The 22,666-nt window shown below is 49.1% G+C and overlaps 3 protein-coding genes across 4 annotated transcripts; all 3 read left to right on the forward strand.

The window, feature by feature from the left end:
• Positions 1-845: 845 nt before the first annotated feature.
• On the forward strand, positions 846-9,691 carry LOC117437187 (tropomyosin alpha-1 chain-like). The gene is made up of 4 exons (XM_034070655.1): positions 846-873; positions 6,312-6,461; positions 8,912-9,037; positions 9,632-9,691. The coding sequence occupies exons 2-4, from the start codon at positions 6,348-6,350 to the stop codon at positions 9,689-9,691; spliced, it is 300 nt and encodes a 99-aa protein (XP_033926546.1). The 5' UTR covers positions 846-873; positions 6,312-6,347.
• Position 9,692: 1 nt separating this feature from the next.
• Positions 9,693-15,327, forward strand: TPM4 (tropomyosin 4). 2 transcript variants are annotated; one of them, XM_034070654.1, is made up of 8 exons: positions 9,693-9,890; positions 11,768-11,901; positions 12,179-12,296; positions 12,596-12,666; positions 12,885-12,960; positions 13,491-13,553; positions 13,633-13,702; positions 14,198-14,802. In XM_034070654.1, exons 1-8 carry the CDS (start codon positions 9,759-9,761, stop codon positions 14,278-14,280), a joined length of 747 nt encoding a protein of 248 aa, XP_033926545.1. In that variant the 5' UTR covers positions 9,693-9,758; the 3' UTR covers positions 14,281-14,802. The 2 variants fall into 2 exon arrangements, with proteins under 2 accessions (XP_033926545.1, XP_033926544.1); XM_034070653.1 differs by lacking the exon at positions 14,198-14,802 and adding an exon at positions 14,854-15,327 and having other exon boundaries at positions 9,695-9,890.
• Positions 15,328-15,524: 197 nt separating this feature from the next.
• On the forward strand, positions 15,525-22,648 carry RAB8A (RAB8A, member RAS oncogene family). Its single transcript, XM_005141513.3, has 8 exons — positions 15,525-15,658; positions 15,847-15,907; positions 16,111-16,171; positions 16,462-16,539; positions 16,889-16,978; positions 17,577-17,642; positions 18,108-18,158; positions 18,583-22,648. Exons 1-8 carry the CDS (start codon positions 15,535-15,537, stop codon positions 18,673-18,675), a joined length of 624 nt encoding a protein of 207 aa, XP_005141570.1. The 5' UTR covers positions 15,525-15,534; the 3' UTR covers positions 18,676-22,648.
• Positions 22,649-22,666: the final 18 nt, after the last annotated feature.

Raw genomic sequence — 22,666 nt, forward strand, 5'->3', positions numbered from 1 at the left:
AGGAGGGGGAGAAATAAAGCAACAGCATTTATAAAACCTTATCTCTGCTTCTGGTCTCAAAGCTTCCTTACTCCATTGACTAGAGCAAAAGAGAAACACCTGCCTAAATTAGGCACCTCATTAAGATGTCTCAAGCTGGTTGAGATGATGCTGGGCCTTGTAATAGCTTCTTATAATGGCAGAACAGAGACACTCGTTTCTTAGGCACTTTGTTGGGCAGTGGCTGTGTTTTGCTGCTTGCTGTGCTGCTCTTCCTGCAGAGGACAGCAGGGGAAAAGTGGGATGTGGGTCCATAAGGAAATAAAGGGCTCGGTATTCCCTGGTAGCAATCACTGCAACATCCAGGGAAAATTTCACTCCAATTCCCTGGCAGGGCCTGGAAGTCTTTGAGAAAACCACTCTTTTCCTTGTCTTTCCAGCAAGGAAGATACCTTCCTGTTTCCTGGAGCTCTCTGCTCCCAGGACTTGTGGTCAGTAATACTGAACACTGAGGGTTCTCCTCTGATGTTGCTTTGGGGTGTGTTTGTGTTTGAGAGCAGACAGATGGGAAGGGATGAAGTGTGGGAGATGTTTACCCTGGACCACACTTACATCTGCAACCAGAGAGAAGCTTTTTGTTAGACCCCCCTAAGCACACCATTCTGCTGGTGGGCATGTTCTCTGCCCCATGATTGTCCTCTTGCTTCCTTAACTGATGGTGCAGAGGGAAGGCTGCAATGTTGTAAGCTTGGAGACCCACACTGGATGCTGGGGAGCACAGAGAAATGTCCACTCACAGAAGTGAACGGCCAGGCAGGATACATCAGGAGGCTGGACAGCGATAAGATCAGAAATCTCCAGTCCAATATGCAGCCTGCCACCTAATTCATTCAGGTATCTCAGGTGATGGGGCAGCTTAAAGTGCCTGTAAGCCAGTGGCCTCAGCTAGAGCTGTACCACCATGTGCCAAGATAAATAAGGCCTTTCTTATTGCCCAGTGGTTTCCTCCTCCTGAGATGTGCTTAGTTATAAAACGACTGGGCTCACTTTATATGTCAACTTCCATCTCCAGCAAATGAACAAAGAGCTAATAAATTATTAATAAATGCTTTGAGAAATGGGTAATTAAATGCAAAAGCTTTTTAGAGTCCAATGGGTAAGCACAAAATATGTAAGCTCAAGCGATAACACTTTCTTCTGATATAACTTATCTACAGCATACTGTTCACATCTGCGAGAGTGCTTAGGAATGCTATTAACTTCCTGTGCACCAGGAATAAAGGGAGCCTTTCTATGGTGGAGGAGCACTTCTCCTGGGGATTAGGGCAAAACCCTCATTGTTTAGACTATTTCACATCCAGAAAAGCTGCAAGGGGCTTGTGTTAACATACACAGGAGGTGTGAGTGATGAGGGAAGGTGACAGTCTCTGCACTGACCCTCTCCTGTCATCTGCCTGTCAAGCTATAGGGTCCTCTCTTTTCCACTGAATACCTATACAATCTCCCATCCTTGCCTTGCACAGAGGAAAATGTCCCTGTCATCCTGCCCTGTTCTAGACCACAGTCTGCTGCAGTATCCAAATCAGACTCCAAAAGGTCCAACAACCTGGAGAGCTGCCCAGCATCAATATTGCATGACTGAGAATTGGTCGGGTGTTTGGAATGGGATTTCAATTTAAACAGGCTCCAGAAAACAGCTCCCTATATCCAGCATCGAGGGAGCAAACTTGCCTGGTTTTGGAGCAACAAATGGACCTGCAAGTTTTCTGTGCAAAAGTTGGATGTGAGTCAGTGACATTTTCTGCTGGAAAAGGGGGGAAAAAACCCAGTAACGCACATGTTAAATGAACCAGTCAAGTGCAGACAATGGAAAAGCTGAAAAATGGATATGGAGGAAAGCATTTTGCGGTGGTAGTTATTTCTCACTGCAGTTCTTTATAGCTTCCCAGATGGGAGATTCATGACCCTAGGAAGAAGCCTGTATCCGCCGGGTTTGGCCTGCAGCAGCCCATGACTCACTCGCCTGCCAGGTTTGGCAATAAGCTGGGAAAGAAGCAAGACAGCAAAATGGTTGTGGAAAGGGCAGAACAAGAGACAAATGAAATAACTGCTGGAAGAATGAACTTCGGTGCACGAAGGAGGGCCCGAGATGGAAAGAAGGAGTGAATGCTCGTGCCACTGAGGACTCCAAGGAGCTGGCATCCCAGGCAGGCAGCTCCATTCGTGTGCAGGTGAAACGGATGCAGGATGCCTCAGTGTTGAGAGGTGAGGTAAGCAGAAATAGAAGTTCTGAGGCTCTACCAGCCATTCCACCAGCAGCCAGAGGGGTTTCCAGGGGCTCAAGGTAAAAAAGAGGATTTGTGGATCTACATTGCCATCTAATGGCAAAGAAGAGCTTAAAGCTTCCCCTCTAGCCCAGAAACGGGCTGTAATAGCAGTGACCGTGAAAGGGATGGTCCATGCAGGTGATTGTCTTCAGGTGCTAAAGCAAATCCTTCTCTGAGACTGAATGGCGATACATAAAACCCAGAGAAGGGAAGGGCAGCCAAGGTCTGATGCTGATTCTTCCTCTTTTGGCATCCTCTCCATACCATTCTATATTAGCCAGGAATTTTAACATGCACATAGGATGGGATTTGCTTTCTTCTGGTGTCCAGTTCAGCACCTCAGGTCTTCAAGACCCCGATGGAAGTTCCGGATCACCAGAATTAGTTAAGAAAAGAGGAGAATTCCCCTTGGATCTAAGCACAGGAAGAGCAGATGTACCATTTTGCTCACACCGAGCCCAGTACCTTGCCTTTGTCCATGGTAGTGGATATTGAATGAGAAAGTAGCAGAAAGAGGGTGTTTCAAACCATTCCTGCCCTGCTGTGCACTTCCCAATGGGAGAGAGCAGAAAAGCAGCTCAGTGAGATGTGAGGGTTTATGGATTTGGGCATTTAAAAGGAGAGACAAGCTTGATGTTCATTCCAGTGTCACCCTTGATACATGATACGGCAGATGACGTAGTTTCTAGAACCGAAAATGTACACAAGAGAGTAGACTTAGGGGATACTGACATTGGGAAACCAAAGAAAAATTGGTGAGGGGTTGTCAACAGCTTCTTTCTTCTGCTTTCAGGTGTTTCCAGCCTTGACACAAAAAGGGGGATATAAAGAGTCTGCTTTTCCCAGATGCTGACATGGGACATGGTGTGGATCCCAGCTAACTTCTGGGCAATAAGAAAGGAACAGGGATTGAGGAATAGGGATAGAAAACTGAGATCCGCCAGATTTGAGGCCTCAGGTCCCCAGTGTGTTACAATGGCTGCTGCAACATGCTTCCATGCAGCATGATGCCAAAGAAATGAGCCCACTCCGGAGCAATCCAGCTTCATTTCCTCCTGGTATTCTCTCCTGTTTATACACCCAACCTTGCCAAGCCTTGCTAGGCCCAAACAATCCCTCTGGAAGAGAAGGAAAACCAAAGGAACTCCTACAGCCTGTGAAGCACCTTCCTGCTGCCCAAAGGCAGTGCTTTGGAAGGCTCTTCTTTCTCTCCTGGTTCTCACTGTTTTCCAAGCTAAGAAGAGCCGGAGGCTGTGGGAATGACAGGATTATCATCACTGGGGCAATACAGTTGAGGTATTTCTCTGCAGTTTGTGAAGCAGGGAGGGAAGAAGGGAATGTACCTGCTTGAAGGGCTACACAGGGTGACATGTTCCTTGATGTTCCTTTCTAAATGTGGCTCTGAGTCATTCTACAGAGTTGATGAGAAAAATTACCTTCCTGCACCAGAAATACAAAGGCAAAAGGGATTTGTTCAGTGTTCACTGCCCCAGCCCTGGCTCTGAGCCTGCAGCAGGAGAGAAGGACTGGCAAGCTGGTTGAAAGCCACTTGTACCCCTCAATAATCACAAGTTAGGAAGAGGCTGTGAGAGCAGCCATAGAAACAGCTCGAAACACTCACCTAAGGCTACGTGCAGCCAGCGAGAGGCGAGCACAGTCTTGTGTCTGCCTCCATCACACGAGTTCCTACATGTGCCAAGTCAAACGGGGCTAACGCAGTCATTCCCCCCCTTCATTTACTCCTTTACGTGATGCATCTCTAAGGCTGCACCCCAAAACCTGCTCCTTCTGAAACAGAGCTGCAGAGAGCACGTATGTACCCCTCGTGGTGTGCGTTGCCCCAAGGAAAGCCAATGGAGGTCATCGTGGCTGCGTGGATGGGGCACTGGGACCCCGGGTGCTTCTTCAAGCACTGCAGCACTGGTCAGCGGTCACCAGCACCAACCCAAGCTCTGACCTGGGCTCTCAGCATCAGCTCTGCAACAACCCGCTGCCCTCGGGCAGGGCTGAGCCAGCAAGCTCATGGGCAAGGAGGGCCAGGGGAAGTGCAAGCCATGATGGGGATTAATGGAGTTTATTCGGGTTTAATGGCATTTCTCCGGGTTCAGCAGCGCTGTTAATTCAGTGCCGCACTCCTGCTCCCGGGCTCAGGACTTGTCTGTTCCTAACCTTCACTGTTCAAATCATTGGAATGGGACAAAGAAACGGCCATCATCAGGCCACCTTGCTGCGGCAGTGCCTGCGGAGGGGGGGCAAATACCGACATTTCTGAGGGACAAAGCACATTAATGATGGCGTGTCCAGAACCCCCTCCCCAGAGAACACTCAACCTGCGGCTGTTAATTACAATGAGCTCTGTTTTACAAAGGGGGCAGGGAGGACCTGACCGCTGAACCGGGCGGTGTTTAATTGCCGTTAATTACTGATGGAGCTACCGGAGGTGTCGGAACGGTGGGACCATCGCGCACAGCCTTCTGGGAGCTGTAGTCCTCGGGCGCGCCGCCATCTTGGTGCTGCCACTACACAGCCCCTGGGGGCGCTCCCCGGCAGCCATGTTGGCGGGCGGGGAAGAGCTGCGTCAGGGAGCGGCTGGAGCAGAGAGTTGGTTTAATGTGAGGGTTATGGAGGTGCTGGCTCGAAACCGCTTTAAATCCCTCCCAAAAGGCAGCCCCTGGAGTGCTTTGACAGGCCTGAGGGTGCTTTGGGGGTGGTTTGTGCAGGTTGGTGGAGGCCAGGTTGGACGGGGTTTGGAGCAGCCTACTCTAGTGGAAGGTGCCTGGAGGAGCTTTAAGGGCCCTTCCAACCCAACCCTAATGGTTCCGTAAGGGAGTTCTAGGATCGTGTGCCTCTGGTACCCCCCTTCATGATGTGCGCAGGGAATTTGGGCTGCAGAGAGCAGGAGCAGGAAGGAAGGGATGACAGGGGGTTAATGGGGCCTGAATTCTGGAAGGAGATGGGGGAATATGAGGCCATGCGGGTCCCTGGGCAGGAAGGGCAACAAGATCGGTGGCTATGCACTGGGAGGGGAAGGTGCCCTTGCTGCAGGCAGGACACAGCAGGTATCGGGCTGTGGAGCTGAGCAAGAGGATCTGAAGGGCTGGGAGAGGACAGCAAGGGGCATGGGGCTGTGGTCAATAGGACTGCAAAGCAACCAGGGCTTGTCCTGGGACCATTGATGCCCTTGGTGGTGTCCTCTCTGGAGCTGCTCCTGATGCTCTTCCCAGAGCCTGCTCTTGAGTTGCCTGAGGAGAGAAGGTGACTCCTTCACACAGCAGAAGGAATAATGGATGGTGCTCATCAGGCAGCGACTCCAGTTGTGTCATTGTGTTTCCTAAGGATTTAGTGGGTGAAATTGCAAAGACGGGCACTCAAACTCACTGAATGCCTTTGAGCTGGAGCTCGGTATCTGATTCTGTTATGTATTTATACCCTTACAGATATAGCTGGGTCCTTAACAGCAGGGCTGATTTTCACAGGGAAAGAAAAAAGCACACACACAAATCCTGCTGTCTCATAACACAGCCTGCATGTTTCGAACATAAACGCATGTATTTATGTTGGAGTAATCCAAAAAGATCCTTTCCTTCGTGAGTCCTATGCCACTATTATCAGAAGCCAGGCCATCCCCATGGACCTCTTGGGCTGTTTCATTGCTCTGCAAACACGGAGGGGTGCTAATAAGCTTTCTTTCAAGCATGTGTTCAGATGTCAACACTTTTGCTTCTGTCAGAAGCTTAAAAATGGAAACAGTTTTCTCTTTAAGAAAACAGGACCCAAATAAGGAGATGATGGAGTGGTGAAGATTCCTCTAGCGAGTCTGTTCCAGCTCATTCCTTAGAAAGGCTGTGTGTGAAAGCTCAGAGGCCAGTAGATCTGGGGTTTGTCCAGGGGTCTCTGGGTTTAAAGCTCTCTACAAGCACTTGAGCTCATTTTTCCCTGTGACTTGGCTGGGTGCAGCTTCTTGCTGTTAAACCCCTCAAGCTTTACTTTTGGGAATTCTTTTAGTTACGTGACAGAGACAACCCTACCCTTGCTGCCAGAATGGAAGCTATCAAGAAAAAGATGCAGATGTTGAAGTTAGACAAGGAGAATGCCATTGACAGAGCAGAACAGGCTGAAACAGATAAGAAGGCAGCTGAGGACAAATGCAAACAGGTAAGAAGGAATAGCCTCATGGGATGTGCGTGCACTGTGGAAATAAGGTGAACAAGACAGTGTTGCAACTTTCTGATTCAGAAAGCAACTTGTCTGAAGGCAGGTTTTCCTGTTAAGCCTCTTTTGAACTCTTTTTGCCTCTTTCTGATGTTAGGCTCATTCAGCCTGCCTCTTTTCAGCCAGCTGATTCTTTGCAAAACCAGCACTACCCACAGATTATTGAGAGGGTTTTGTCTGAGTTTTCTTGAATCTGACATAATTGCCTTGATTTTCTTGTGTTTGTGATTCTGTGGACAAGGCATTACATACTCAAAATCAAAGCTGTGTACCGTGAACACCTGTAGGACAAGCGTTAATACCTCCTGAAGAGGCAGCTGTGTCTAAACATTCACTGAGCCTCTCCTTGCAATGAGTTAGTGATGTTCGCTTGACTAGAGCTGAGTATAGAGTGCCCCATGGAGGTCCCCGCTGTGACTCAACAGTGTTATTTGTTGTTAAGAATAATCAGAAAGGTCTTAATTCAGAAGCTTTTGAGTTTTAGTGGTACCATTCTCCTTTTGCTTACCCATGTTCTTTATTCTGGGGGTCTACCTCCTGTTTGAGCCCTAGCATTTTCAGAACGATCTTGAAATGTAAGTGGTCTACGCTCAAGTTGCTTACAGTACTTCTTGTAAAATCCCCATGTCTTTGCCTTGTGCATTCTCTAAATGTGGCTGCTTCTACTACATCCTCCAGGCTACTATAATAAGTAGTATTCATTTGGCCAACTGTTTCTTATGTTCAAGTTTAGTTTGAGAGCCTGGATGATAGAACTAAACTTTCAACCAATACCCATTCAGCTAAAGCAACAAAAAACCTTTCCAGAGGGTCAGCTGCTGCTGTCTTCCCCTCTGCCCCCAACAGAAGGAAAGCTGCTTGTCTCCTCCATGTCTCTACAGTAAGGTGCTACAAGCTGCATGCTTGTCACCCCACTTACATAGTCCCTATTTCTTTCCTAGCTTCAGAGGTGCTGATCAGATGCTGTTTCTGTTGGGCCTCTGTTCCACCCACTAATCTTCCTGAACTCAGTAACAGCCAGAGCAGACTGTCCTTCAGAGCAGTTAATGGTGATTGAATGCTTAGCCTTCCTTTACATTTAGTCCTCAAAGGTGATCTCCTCCAGAGTGATAAATGACACACTTGTGGGACTTTTCAAGTATCTATATGAGGATAATTCACAATGAAGAACTGAAAGAGAAAAAAATCAATCTTTGATCCTACCCCTCTTTTCTGAGTTGTATCAGCTCTTTCAGCTTTCTTTTTTACCCTCTGTGGGCACAGTACTTGAGTAGTGATTTTAATGGCATGCACAAAGGCAGCATCACCTCCTTCATCCTGCTCACTGTGCCACTGTTAAAGCATCCAAGCAAGCACAGTCAGTTCTCTCACACTGTCTGGTTACTCTGAGTAAAAGTATAGCAACATCACAACAGTCAAGAATAGCACACTACCAAAAATGTCATTCAAGCTATCCTTGAAGCTAGAATGAAATCAGGCAGTGCACTCAAACACAAACTATTTTGAGTGAACTATTTTGATAGACTACATTTATGTGAAGGCAGAGCTAAATGGTTAAATGGGTTTCTCTGCAGACTGAAGTGTTTTGTATTGCAAATGAAATGATGGAGCAGATGGGTTTGCAGGCACACCCTTATCAGCAGCAAGCCTCCTGATAATGTAAATTCTTCAGGGAGCATGAGACAGTTTGTCATTAAACAGCCTCCTGCCAGGTTATAAATAGTTCCATTCTAGTGTTGTACTGCCTGGATTTATATGGTATGGAGGAGAAAGCTGGACTTTGCAGGAGGATGGGGCATACCTTGTTGGGCCCCAGATAGTCAGGGAATAATTGAGGCTGGAAGGGACCTCTGAGGTCACCACGTCCCACCTCCCACTTACAGCAGGGTCTGCTCCTCCCTGCTCCCAGAGCATCCCATTGGGCTTGAAGTGTCCTGAACAACATCAAACGATGATTAGGGAATGGCCACTAGCTATGCAGGAATTTCCTAATAAATCATCAGGTAGTGTTAGGACAAACACAAGGACTTCATTTTAAAACCTTTACAGTTATGCTGTAAAACTAACTGGTGCAGGGTGTTGAGTCCAAAACAGAAATGAGGTAAAAAAGGGCTTATGCCAAGTTATGTATTAAACCAGATCCTCTATGTGCTGTGGCAGGGAATGCTGCTCCAAGGCTAGTGTGTTTCCAGTGATTCTTCTCTGGTGACTGCTGCTGGTCCTTCTCAAACTACTTGCTCCAGCAGAACTTTGATCTAGTCTTTTGTGACTCTTTGTATGTTATGTTAGGTTAAAACTGATAGTAAAGGGAGGTTTTAAACATATTAAACTGGAACTGTTAATGGATCAGAATGGTCACTTTGTTGTGTTTTGGGGTTTTTCTTTCTTGAAAGGTAGAGGATGAGCTGATGGCTCTGCAGAAGAAGCTGAAAGGAACTGAAGATGAGCTGGATAAGTACTCTGAGGCGCTTAAGGATGCCCAGGAAAAACTAGAGCAGGCTGAGAAGAAGGCCACTGATGTACGTACCTAAGGCTAGTATTTGTCTGGAATTACACTGTAGCTTGCGCTAGGTATGTAGTAGTGATTGTAATCTTTGTATCACAGGATGTTGCTCAGGGGACAGGGAAGGCAGTGTTACATTGTAGGTCCATCAGTCCCCTGTCTCCAGGGCCAAAATGAGCTGCGGCTCGCTATTCTGCACCGGGGGCTGGGTGGGTACCCAAAGGGTTGCTTGTAGCACTGCACCCTCAGGGGTGTCTGAATGGGGCAGGAGCGGGGGGAGAGCGGTGTCATGGGTAGAAATTCATTAGGAAAGCCTAAAGAAGCAGGTCGGTGATCTTCCAGGGAAGCCGGGGCAGAAGCAGGGTTACACTGTGGCCTTAAGGATGCGCTTTGGCTTCGGCCACGTCGCAGGCTGGCGAGGCAGGCCCGGCCGCGCAGCCGTCCCTTCTGCCGGCACCACCGGCAGGCCTGGCTGCGCTGGGCCCCCAGCTGAACCCCACCGCTGGGGGGAGGGGGGGCGGTCCGGAACCCCCGCGGGATGGGGGGGGCGAGGGGACCGGTAACGGTCGGGGCGGCTCCGGGTGCGACCATCCCGGTGCTGCTTGCGCAGACTCCTCGGTGCTACGTCACCACCCCCACCTCCGGCGGCGTGACGTCATCGGCCCATTGAAAGGCGCGGGGCCGCGCGCCGCCACGTGCAGCACCTCCGCGCCCTGCCCGCCGCCAGCGCCGCGCCCATGGCCGCGCCGAGCTCCCTGGAAGCGGTGAAGAGGAAGATCCAGTGCCTGCAGCAACAGGCGGATGAGGCCGAGGATCGCGCCCAGGTCCTCCAGCGGGAGCTGGACCTGGAACGGGACCTGCGGGAGAAAGTGAGACCGCCCGGGCTGCCTGCTCGCCTCTCTCGGTCGCTCTCTCCCGGGCTGCCCTGCTCCTTCCTTCCTGTCTCTGGCTCTCTCTCGCTGGGGCGTGCCTGGCTCTCTCCCGCTGCGGGAGCGCGGCTCGGCTGCCGCCTGCCTCCACTCCTCGGCTGCCCTTCTCGCTGCTCCGCTCCGCAAACTCCCCGCGGAAGCCGCCGGGCTGCCGCCACGCCTCGCCCGCACCGACCCCCGGGGGCGCGGGGCACGGCGGCGGTTCGGCCCCGGCCCCGCTGCTTGTCGCGCTTTGGGGCTGTTTCCCTTCGGAAAAGGCGTTGCGAGCACCGGTCGGCATCGGGGCGCGGTTGTGAGATTAGTAGGAAATGGCTGTTTCATTAGGAAAAAGCGCTGCATGACAACGAGCGGCGAGTTCCTGCCTCTCGGCACCCGCACCGCTGGTTCCAGCACAGCTGGGAAATGTCCGAACTGCTGAGAAATAACTTTCCCTCCTGGTGTTCACAGAGCAATGAGAACTCTCCGCTAGTGAGCGGCTCTCCCGGGGCCGGACAGCTGGTTTCACTTAGATTTGTGTGTGATCAGCCTTCCCGGCATCTTCCTGCTATTTTATCGCATGTCAGCGAGTTAGTTTTACCGTATAAGGACTGCGGGCTGCTGCTGGGAGAGGTGGAGCCAAAACTCCAGCTTCCCAGTGCCCCGTCTCCACAGCTTTGGAATCTCGCTTAATTAAACCGTCTTAAAAGTGGCCCGGCTAGTGGAAGGAGCTGCAGGCAGCCCCGGAGCAGCTGCCAGTTTTCTCCATGATGGATGCTTTGTGTGTAAATCGAGAAAGTTAAACACACAGCACTGGGTAGAAAACAAATGAAATGCTGGGTAATTGATGACTACAGGAATCCCGGGTCAGCTTCCATTTGGATCAGTCACTGAAATCCTTTCCAAGATGGTGCAGCTGCAAATGGAAACCACTTCCTCCAGCTTAGGAGCAGCGGTCGGGGACCAGTCAAGTTATTTTTCCAAGCGTTTAACATAAAGCATCAAACAAGGACCCTTCCAGGATCTGTAGCCCAAAAAGTGTTTAAAAGCTAATAATTAAAAGCTAATTTTATCTGTGGCAGTCGTGCCCAGAGTGGGGACAATGCAGTGCACAAACTTGGCGGTTATTAAAGTAGGGTTTGATTAACCATGTGTTTGGAGACACTGAGTTGTTGGTGTTGGCTCCATGTGAGCAGCTCTCCCAGCAGCCTCCATCTCTTGTCTACTTTTTAAACGTTAATAGTGTCTCCAATTAGTCTGCAGTTTATTCAGTAACATAGAAACAGTTTTGTTATGAGGAACAGCCTTTTGCTTAATCCCTTAACTACTACAGGAAGCAGTGAAAAGGGGAAGTGAACTTATTTTAAAAACACATCTCATTTTTGTCCTATTTATGTTACAAAGCTGAGGGTCTCCCCCACACTAATGCCAATCGCATCTGCCCAGCTGAGCACGTAAAGGGAATGAAGTGGCTTTAACCAAGGGCAGAGGAATCTGCTGTGAGGTTCTTGGAATAATCCGTGATGGAAACAGTTCAGGTTTTAACTGTGGAATCCAGCAGGGTAGATGCAGCACCCTGATCTGAAAATACTTCTCCATGGTGTTGAGTCCTTTGTTGTAGGGCAGGAATGATAAGTACCATTAGGAAAGAAAGGAGCAGCACATACTTCATACCTTTAAATTCCTGAGATGCCTTTGTTTAAGCAAACAAAAAGCAGCCCTGGGAAAGTTTCCTCTGTGTGCCCAGGAGAAGGCTGCACAGGTTGAAGGGAACATGAGTTGAGAGCATCTGTGAGAGTGGCTTGTCCATGACCTGGGTCTGGTGGTTGTATTCCCAACAGGCTGAAGGGGAGGTGGCAGCTCTGAACAGGCGTATCCAGCTCGTGGAAGAGGAGCTGGATCGTGCCCAAGAGCGGCTGGCCACAGCCTTGCAGAAACTGGAGGAGGCCGAGAAGGCAGCGGATGAGAGTGAGCGGTATGGTCCCTCCTTCTTCTTTCTTCTAAAGCAAAACAATATGAATCAAGTACTCCTGTATAATTTAGTACGTGCATGTGCTAATTGTGGATGGCAGGTCAGAGACTCGGAACTTTCCTATGAGCTTGAACAAGTGATTCTGTTAACCTTGAGGAATGGGATGGTGTGGGCAGAACCAGGATATTTTGGTTCTAAATACTGAATTCTACCTTAGGACCTTTGCAATAAAAGGGCTAAAATGCTTCTACATTAACCACCCTTGCTTTGGCTTCTGCAGAGGAATGAAGGTTATTGAGAACAGAGCAATGAAAGATGAAGAGAAAATGGAAATCCAGGAAATGCAGCTGAAGGAGGCCAAGCACATCGCTGAAGAGGCTGACCGCAAATATGAAGAGGTAAAAGGGCTGAGGGAGATATTAAACACACGGGAGGACCAGGAACAGCTTTGTTACTCACTCCTTGTACGCTCCTCACTGTGTTCAGCTTGGGAACGTGCCCAAAAGGGAGCATCTTAGATGTTTAATACTAAAAATGCCACAAAAATGTAACTTCTTTGGGGGAAAGGCTGCCCTGGCTGTGCGTGTCAGTGTTAACCTGATTTCTTCAGTCAGAAGGAAAGCACAAGCATGGTGCTTTGAGAGAAACACCTAAGAAATTCCAGCCTGGCTCCAGAATGGTTGTCTTCTCTCCACAGGTTGCCCGTAAACTGGTTATTTTGGAGGGTGAACTGGAAAGAGCTGAAGAGCGTGCAGAGGTGTCTGAAGTGTGAGTAACTTCAGCTGCATGGAAGCGGTTTAGAGCATGGTGTATTTCAGTAGGAAAGCCTATTCCTGGTAGGCAGATGTATCATGTGGGTAGAAAAGCTGTTTGGTACCTTCTGTACCCAGTTTCCTCTATTCAGATTGATTACAATTACTCCATCCCTTGTATACAAAGTTGTAACAGGGACAATAGTAATTTTGTCTTCTTTTTTTTTCCTGTAGTAAATGTAGCGACCTTGAAGAGGAGTTAAAGAATGTCACCAACAACCTGAAGTCTTTGGAAGCTCAATCTGAAAAGGTGGGTTCTGTCAGTAAACAAAGGGACGGGGGCAGAGTCGGAGCTTGTACATAAAACAGAGGGACAGTGAAGGGCTGCACTGTCCAAACCCAGAGCAGTCCTTGGGTGATTATCTGAGACACAACTTTGAGCCAGCACCTGCATGTCCTTTCCCTCACACCCCCCCCCAGCTGCTCTCAAGTTCCTGATCTTGCTCTTTTGGGGGGGTTTGCTCTCTTCATAACACTTGATTTCAGTAATCAGGCTCTGGAAGGCTTCATGCTCTCACCTGTTCACCTCTTTCTGCACTGCACAGGCACTTGTGCCTGTTAAAGGACAAAATGATAACGAAGAACATGGACATCCCCCTTCTTACAATGGCAGTTTATGGTCCAGAGTCTGAAATGTCTCTGGGAGGAGGAGGAGGGAAGTGTGGAAGAGATATCTGCAGCTTGTGGAAAAGGAAAAGTGGTTATAAATAGGTCAGGGCTTCATAAACATGTGTCATTGTTGCTGCAGCTTCCCTTAAAGAGTGTTTATTGTTTTCACAGTACTCGGAAAAAGAAGATAAATACGAAGAAGAAATCAAGATTCTCTCTGACAAGCTTAAAGAAGTAAGTTTGTGCAGCCTCAAACTGCATTTTGGCACCATGCTTTTAACAGCATCCAGTTACTTGACTTCATTTTTTCTAGGCTGAAACTCGTGCTGAATTTGCAGAGAGAACTGTTGCCAAACTGGAAAAGTCTATTGATGACCTGGAAGGTACGAAATCACAGGAATTTCCTTTAAAAGTGGGCAATTTCCAACCAGAAAACTAAATCCTGGGAGTGGGTGGTGAATTGTGTTGGGCAAGGACAGTGGAATGTGTTGGGTGTCAATGTCCATCAGTGCCCGTAGGCAGAGAGAGTTCTCTTTTGAGAAGCTGATAACACTGACCCAGGTTTGGCCATCTCACATGTGGGGGCTCCCAGGCACTTCTGGTGTAACCAGATTACAACCTGCTGCATTCCATAAGTGAAAAGTCATTATTTTAAGGTTAAAGAAAGGGAAGCGTAGGGGAAGCTCCTGCTCTGCAGCCAGGGGGTTTCCTGCTCAAACTGGTGCTCAACTCTGCATCTTTCCTTCTCTTGTTTCTCTCCCCAACTGCTTCCTCTGCTGCCTCGCCTTCCCTGCTGCGCATCTCCCGCTGTCCGCCTCTTCTCGGGACTGTTTTTCCACCTCTCTTGCTGCAACCTGCCTCCTGCCCTGGGCCAATAGATGAGCTCTACGCTCAGAAGCTGAAGTACAAAGCCATCAGCGAGGAGCTTGACCATGCTCTCAACGACATGACCTCTCTGTGACCTTCAGCTGGGCCGCTGTGCCCTCTGTGTCTCTCACGCTTTCCTTGCCTGTAAAACCTGTCCCTTCTGTGCAGCCACCACGGGCCCCCCCTCCGCCTCCTCTGTAAGAACCGAGCTCAATAAAACCGAGATACCTCGACCTCTCCGCTTTGGGCTTTGCTTCTCTAGAACTCTCCTACGACCCACAGCGGTGACACTGACCATGGCACTAGGACATGCAGGTGGTGCCAGGGCAGGACCCCACACCGGGGGTCATGTTGAATCAGTGTTCCTAAGGACACATATAGCAGTGGAAAGCTCTGAGTGTGTCCAGTGTGTGCTGGCAGTGCTCCATCTGCTGGGTTAAACGCCTCTGGGACAGCAAAAACCCAGAAGGATGTAAATCACATGTTAATTATGGTACATGACTTGTAAGATATGTACAAAAGCCTTTCTGACAGAGCAGTTACCAAAGAAATGGGTGAATTTTGTGAATGCAGTTACAGTGGTGTCCCAACCGTGAAGGTAAGTAATCACGGGGTTATTTAAAGAGAAAATAAAGTGGTTTAAGTCTTGTTTTTTCTTTCTCCCTAGAAAAACTTGCCCAAGCTAAAGAGGAGAACCTGGGCTTACACCAGACACTGGACCAGACGCTCAACGAGCTGAACTGTATATGAAACGGTGCCGGATGCCCACGTTGCCAGGCACTGCCCCCTCCACCCGCATTTCCCGCATCGTCCCCCGCACCCTGCCAGAACCAATAAGTTATGGACAGTGCAGCTGCACACGAGGCCTTGGTACCGCCGCACCCCAGGAGCCAGCCCAGGCTCCTCTTGGGGCAGCGGCTGCCAGCGCGCCTGCAGCGTGCAGGAGAGCGTGAGCCGCACCCGGGCCCGCGCACCCGCCTGGCCCCCCTCTGTGCCGGTCCCCACCAGCGTGGCCGCAGCTCTCACTCCCGGTCCATCGGTCGTTTCTATACAGCCCCGGTAGAAGCCATCCCCATGCAGTAGCGTCGCCCCCGCCGCGAGCCTCTCACCGACGTTTCATATTAAACCGTTTCTCACAGTTCCCAACGTGTCCTCGGGGCCTCTTTGTAGCGTTTCCGGTCGGGTGACGTCACGCCCCAACACGTCACACCTAGGCGTGACGTCAGTTTGCCCGCCCCGCCCTGCGCGCGTCTTCCGCCCGCAGCGGGAGCGTCGGAGTCGGCGGTGACGCGCACCGGGCTCAGCCAATGAGGACGCGGAGGCCGCGGAGGGGGCGGGGCCCACGAACATGGCGAAGACGTACGATTACCTCTTCAAGCTGCTGCTCATCGGGGACTCGGGCGTGGGCAAGACCTGCGCTCTCTTCCGCTTCTCCGAGGACGCCTTCAACGCCACCTTCATCTCCACCATCGGTGAGCGGCCGCCGGGATCGGCGCTGTCGGTGCGGGCTGCGCCGCCCCGGCCCGGCCGCCCTCGCTCCGTGAGGTCGTTACCGATCTGCTCCGCCGGGCAGCGGCGGGGGGAGGGCGCTCGGCCCCCCGGGGGCTCCTCCGGGACCGGACGGGAAGCGCGGCCGTGACTTGGTGGCTTCTCTTTGTAGGTATTGACTTTAAAATCAGAACCATCGAGCTGGACGGCAAGAGGATTAAGCTGCAGATATGGTAAGAGCCGTGTCCGGTTCGGTGCGCGGGGGCCACGTGTCTGTGAAGTTTTGGTTGCATTTGTACTCTGGGAGCCTTTAGAACCCCAAAGACGGCTCCAGTGTCCCCTGTGCTAGCTTCCAGTTCAAAGGACTCTGACGTTTGGTGGCTGTAGCCGGTGCGTGCTGGTGGTTTGCGTGACCTCCGTCTTCTCTCCGGTACAGGGACACCGCCGGCCAGGAGCGATTTCGAACCATCACAACCGCCTACTACCGGGGAGCCATGGTAGGAGCGTGGGGACGGGGCGGGTTCACCGCGGGGCGCGGTGCCTGGCTCTGTATTTACCCGTGTGCCGGTGCTGGGGCAGGGTGGGAGCTCCTGGGGGTAGGGTCCCTCCATGAACTCGTGTCCCAGGCATCTTTTTTGGCCGAGCAGCTGCCGTTGGGTTATGCGGAACCGTGACCCAAGGGTTTCCAAAGCAGTTGTTGTTCAGTGGCTCCTTTGTGCTGCGAAAGGAGAACTTTAACTCCTGTTTAAAGTAACACCCGCTGAAGCTGCCTCCTTTTAATCCTTAGGGCATTATGTTAGTCTACGACATCACCAATGAGAAATCGTTTGAGAACATTCGGAACTGGGTCAGGAATATTGAAGAGGTAATGTCAATGTTTCACTACTGGATCTTAAAGGTGGTGTTTCTGCCTCCAAAAGTAGTTGGAGCTTTATTGCTTCAGATGCGTTGAGCTTCTTTTGAATTTGAAGGGAACCAAATGGAGTGAAGATCAGTGATAGTGACTCCTGGAATGTCGTGGTGAACTGAGGGGTGGGGTGTTCCTGCTCCTGCAAGTGGTCTGGGAGCAGTTGTGATGCAGGACACCCACTGGGACATGGGTTGTGGGGAGGCTGTCAATCCCTGGGAGGTGCTGAGCACCAGCACCTCCATGGCAGGGCCTCCATGTGTGCCTGGGCTCCCAGGGCAAAGCCTGTGGTGTGTTTGTGTCTCAGCACGCCTCTCCGGACGTCGAGAAGATGATCCTGGGGAACAAATGCGATGCCAATGACAAGAGACAAGTGTCCAGAGAGCAAGGGGAGAAGGTGAGTGCTGCAGCATCACCGCCTCACAGCGCGGGCTGGTCCAGGGGGTGGAAGCAGCCGGTGGTGTCTGTCCTGGGGTGGTGTTTCCAGGTGGAGCGCTCCCCAGGCTGCAGCTGCAGTGCCTTGTCCTGCTCTGATAAAAGCTGGGTCTGTGGGAAGGGTTCGTGTCCGTTCTGTGCTCGCCACGTGCCAGGCAGCGGCCTGGAGGTTTCCTGAGCCAGAAGGAAGAAGAGGTTTGCTGGAGATGGGCATTGAGGAAATGTCTCTCCTTGGCTGCAAGCTGCTGAGATGAGGAGATGGGGTTGTCTTTGCAGCATCAGGTGTTAGATAAGGTAGAGATGGTACATTTGCATGCTGCTGATGCTACAGGGCTGACAAAGTATCCATGCAAGAGCAAATACAAAAGACAAAGGAGCATGTGCAGAGTGTAAAGCAGCTGAGCAGAGCCAGTGGGAACTGATGCTATTGGGAATGAGATTCAGTTCCCAATATCTGTAGCTTGTTCTGCTTGAGTAAATCCCACCATTCCCATGAATCACACCGGGGGTGGGGGGGTCAGAGCTGTTCCTGTCCTCACCTGCAGCCTCTTTGTGTGCAGCTTGCTGCCAGCTTCGGGATTAAGTTCATGGAGACCAGCGCAAAGGCAAATATAAACATAGAGAACGTGAGTACCAGGGACCCCCCCCCCCCCTTGCAGGACTCATTGGCTTGTGCACACAGGGGGTGGGAGCACCCGGTGCTGTGTGGGGCTAAGAAATGTCCTGTGAAGACCTTGGATGCCAAACGCTGTGCTCCTTTATTTAATATGGGACATGCCACAAGGGGCTGAGAGCAAAGTGAAAACCTTGGCTCGTGCCTTTACATCACTGCTGTGATTGATAAAGGGCAATGCTTTCCTGCTCCATAAACCTGAGCCTGCAGGTGTGGCCTGTGCATGGTTTTGGGCTCAGAAGGGAGGTTTGGAGTTGGAAAAGGAGCATTAAAAGCCCAGAGGAGGGGGGAAAAGCTGAGAACTTGGCTCTTCAGGAGGATCAGATAGAATCTTGGGAAGGCAGCTCATTGCTAAGCAAAAGTGCTCCTGAATGCATCCTATTTACCATGTAACACCCAACTGTTGCACTTGCTGCAGGCCTTTTTCACTCTGGCAAGAGATATCAAAGCGAAAATGGACAAGAAGTTGGTGAGTAACTTTTATTTCATCCATGTTGTATTTCAGTGGGAAACAACCCCAAAGCCAAAGAGTGTGTAGGAAATACTTTGTGGTCTTTTACATGGGGAGTGCACCAAATGTCAGAGGAATTAGTTCTTAGTTTTGCCAAGCCAGGCTCTGACCTTGGCTTGCCACCAACTGTCTGTGCATTGCAGGAGGTGGCTGCAGTGGTGGTTTTCCATGGATAAAATCCTCTGTTTTCTTGAAAGGGAGGGGTGGAGGTTTGGGTCTTGCTGTGGTTTCCTACGTGTTTGAGCATTTACTGGGGGCTTTTTATCCTGGCCGCCTCTGAGCCCATGGAAGGCAGGAGAATGGGTGCAGCGGGTGTTAGAGCTGAAGGCAGTGGCTGCAGTTCCCTGATGGATAAGTAACAAAATACTCTTTGTGTCTCCAGGAAGGCAACAGCCCCCAGGGCAGCAACCAGGGCGTCAAAATCACCCCAGACCAGCAAAAGAAAAGCAGCTTTTTCAGATGTGTTCTTCTGTGAGGGGCACGGCCTTAACCCGAGCGGCTGCTCCTTGAGCTGGACTCTGCCTGTTCCGAGCGAGCTTTCCTCTGGCTGTGGACTTTGCATTCTCAACCCTGTCACGTTGTGACCGTACGAGTAAGAAATTGTCTCTTTTAGGAATTGTCTGACTCTTCAAGTTTGGAGATTAAACACATTTATTTCTGTCAGCTTGCCCCGGGGCATGTTGTCTAGCAGAGGGAGTGCAGAGCACCTGGGACCTGTGATACAGCACCTTTGCTGGCAGGCTTCAACCTTCTGGTTTGTATCCATGATATATCCAACGTGGAGAGATGAAGTTATGATGAAAACAAGAAATGGAAATGCCAGTACTAGTGAGGTACAGGTGTGTGTAGGTGAGACGTGTCTGTAGCCACGTCTAGAGGTGTATATAGAACAGTTGCTTCAAAACAGCAAAGAATTGTGCTGCTGTGAGCAGCAGAGGCTTGTACCTTCTTGGAAGGTAGAAGGAAGCTTTCTGGATCTCCACCTCTTGGCTGCTATAGAGAAAACCCATTTATCTGCCTGTTACAGTTGTGTCACTGTGGACAATCCATGAGTACATTTGGAGTTAAAAAATAATCCTCCTCAAAAGAGTCTCTTATTTTTTTAAGAAACCAAAGTATGCTGTAAGTGGAATGGTTCCTTCCCATCAGGAATTATGTTCTCCTTGTTAGACGTGACTGTGCTTCATTAAGTACTCCAGATGTTCAGATGTGTTTCAGAGGAGATGATGGCTCCAGCGAGTCCCGTGCAAACGGTCTGTGGTCTGTTCTTAGAGAAGCAGGCCTTGGTTCGGGCAGGGACACTCACTCAAGCATTCCAGCTTTTCCTTCTCCACTTGAGAGCAGCTCCAGACCTGTCGTGATGTAATAGCTCAGTTTGTATCGTGACAAGAACATGTGTTGCACTGCTTCCAGTGGTGTGGCCTCACGCACACTTTGCTCACATACTCAAAGGAATGTTGCACATACAAACACTTTCTGCAAACCAGCTTTGTGAAGCTGAGATTTGCCTCGCTGCTGACCCGGATTTCAGGCAGCAGCAAGGCTGTCACTGGGGAGCAGCAATGCAGATGGTGTTAGTCCTCAGTGGGAATAGTCTATGTATTTATTCTGATATACACAGTCTAGTACATTCCAATGTGTAAAATGTAACAGCCAAGTAAAGCTCCTCCATAGCTCGTACTGTCAGTTCAGAGGCTGTAAGCCTGACTTCAGTAGGCTGACAGAAGGAGCCAGGAAGAGCCATCTCCTTCAAAGTCTGCTGTGGAGTGATTGCAGTTATGGTGTACTGAATTCAAACAGCCATACCAGCTGTGTCCTGCAACCCACTGGAATTGTTAACATGCTTTGTTTACACTTCAAGGGTAAAATTAAAGCTGATTTTAAAGTTAATGAATTTACTCACCAGTTTTGTGTTCTTCAAGCTTGTGGTATTACAGCCTGGCCTCAAAGGAGCACTCCTGAGTATTGCTGTAGTTAATGATCTGTCAGATTCAGACTGAAACTAGGAGTCTGCAGCCTGCAACTGGGCTCAACAGGAGCATGGCCTGTTTTTCTAGAGTAGAAGTTTTCCTGCAGAAGTTACTGGTTTATAAAAATGCATTTTCTGTGCTACCAACCTTTTGTTATTTTATGTTTAAAGAGCAGATGACAGCGAGCTCTGTTTGTGATTAAAATCATACATAGAGCTTCCCTCTAATCAGTACCTTATGATGTTGGGTTTCTTTTTTGCTTACTTGTGGCTTTTTAGTGTGAGGACTTGGTAACCGTGCACCATAGGGGATGTACACACTGGTGTATCTGTAGGATAAACCACTTTAAGCTACTGAAGAGCCTTCTAGTCAGTGCGTGCTTCAAAGCGTCGTTAATGCAGTGCTATAGATTGGGCAAGCAACACTTTCGATCTTGAGATGAGGATGCTTTTAAAGAAAGACTTTGTGCATGCTTCAAGAAATGACTGAGGCAGAGGTGGGGAAGTCATTAAGGCATGGGCTGAATGTTGTTTTCCTGCAGAAAACTCATCTGTTTGATGATTTGTTTTCTGGCTTGGTAGTAAATGTGGATTGTCTCACATCCATCCTTCTGCTTCAGTAGAGCCAGATGCTGCAGCCAGACTTTTTCAAAGGGACTGGAAAAACAAGTGGTTGGTCTAACTTGGTATCATGGGCTGTCCACCATGATGCTGCCTGGTGGCAGTATCTAAACTGATATCTTGCAGTGAGAAAGCAAACTACATTCATTTCCAAGTGGATAAAACTTGAAGGATGGGGTTGTGTTTTTTCACTTCTCATTTTCTAACTCTGAAGTTACTCTTTTCATTCAGAATGAATTCTGTGTGTGAATACCTTTTGTTTCAGCCTGTGCTGGTTGTTGCACATGTTTATGTACCTAATTTATAGCATGCTTTCCTTTTATGACATGATTTGGTTTACTCCATGAACAACTACATTATTGCCCAAACTCAGGAAGTTTCATAGTTACTGTGATTACAGTCATCACTGTACTTCTGGGGTCTACAGACTCTACATCAATATTAAATCAGAGCAAGCAATATGAAATATAAAATACAAATGTAAGCCAGTAAAAGGTTGAAGACACTGCAGTTGTACGTACACTTGACTGCATGTTGCTAAACGTGGACATCAAATCTTGGAGAAGGACAATATGTAGTTGATGTTTCCATCATGTAATTAGATTACTGTGGTTTTTAAGTATGAATGTTCAGGAAGACTCAAGGATGGAATGAGGTACTGTGTAAATACCTCCAGTAATGTGCTTGTATCTGAGCTTTCTTTAAGGAAGAAAACTTTTTCAATCAGATACAGAGTTTGTATAACTAAGGAATTTAAGTGGATCTGTAAAATTAACTCTGCTTCTTACATTCTCGGTGTCTACATGCCACTAAAATGTCAGGTAATGGAGTAACACTTGGTTTGTAGGAAAACAAACCCATTTTTGAGCATGTTCTCAAACTCCCTTTAATGTATCACAGAATTCTGTGGCTGACCTAATTTTTGAGGCTGGTTGCAATATTTCAGATAGTCTTCACCCTCTTTGGGTTTGGGCCTGTCAGGAGCTCGTCTGTCAATGAAAAGGGGAACTGCAGTCTGAACACTGCCATTTTAACACTTAGAGCTATCTTGGTCCTGTACGCATGGGCACACCTCATGTTCCTTGACATCAGAGCCTTATGCCAGCATCAGACCTTCAGCCTCAGATTTATAAATCCTATGGATTATTGTAAGTCTCTTTACTGCTGCTGAAACTTATTTGGTGTCTCCTTTCATGTGAGATGCTGCTCCAGGATGATGATTGTAGTGGTGGTGTCTTTGGCTTGATGATCCTGCTCAAAATCTACCGTGATTTCTTGTTCTCTTGGGCTTGAACTGGCTGGTGTCTGTGCTGGAGAGGAAATGGACAAACAGCTGTGTGGAGGACAGTCTCCATTAGTACCAGAAGCTCAGAGGGGTTGGGAAGGAATGAGACTAACTTCTGTCTTCATTTCTAGATTAACTAAGGAGCTGTTCAATTGAACGTTGATGGTAACATGCAGCCTGATTATTTCAGGCTGCCTTATTCTTTGACCCATCTCTTCCAGTGATCGTTGGAGATCTTGTTTCTGTAGGCAATGCAAGTTTTTGGGGCTGGGCTCTCCAGCCCTTCTGCAGGAATCAGATGCTCTACATTGGGTGTGAGTTGGGACTTAGGACTTTGCTTTGAAGGGAACTTAATGCATCCCAGAATTTTGTAAAACAACTGTAAATTGTGTTTTTTAGAATGACCACTTTTGGCTGCCACCCTTCCCACATGGCAACTGCTTTCTGAAACACTTCTTGATTTCCATGTTTGTATGAAAACCAAACCTGTTGTTTATTACAGTATGTATGTTTTTTACTCTGTTGTACAGGACCCTGAGCACTGCATAAATAAACTTCTTTATGAAAAGAGAATTTTACCAGCAGAGTTTC

Source organism: Melopsittacus undulatus, chromosome 19 (assembly GCF_012275295.1).
Source record: "Melopsittacus undulatus isolate bMelUnd1 chromosome 19, bMelUnd1.mat.Z, whole genome shotgun sequence".
Classification (NCBI taxonomy): Eukaryota; Metazoa; Chordata; class Aves; order Psittaciformes; family Psittaculidae; genus Melopsittacus; species Melopsittacus undulatus.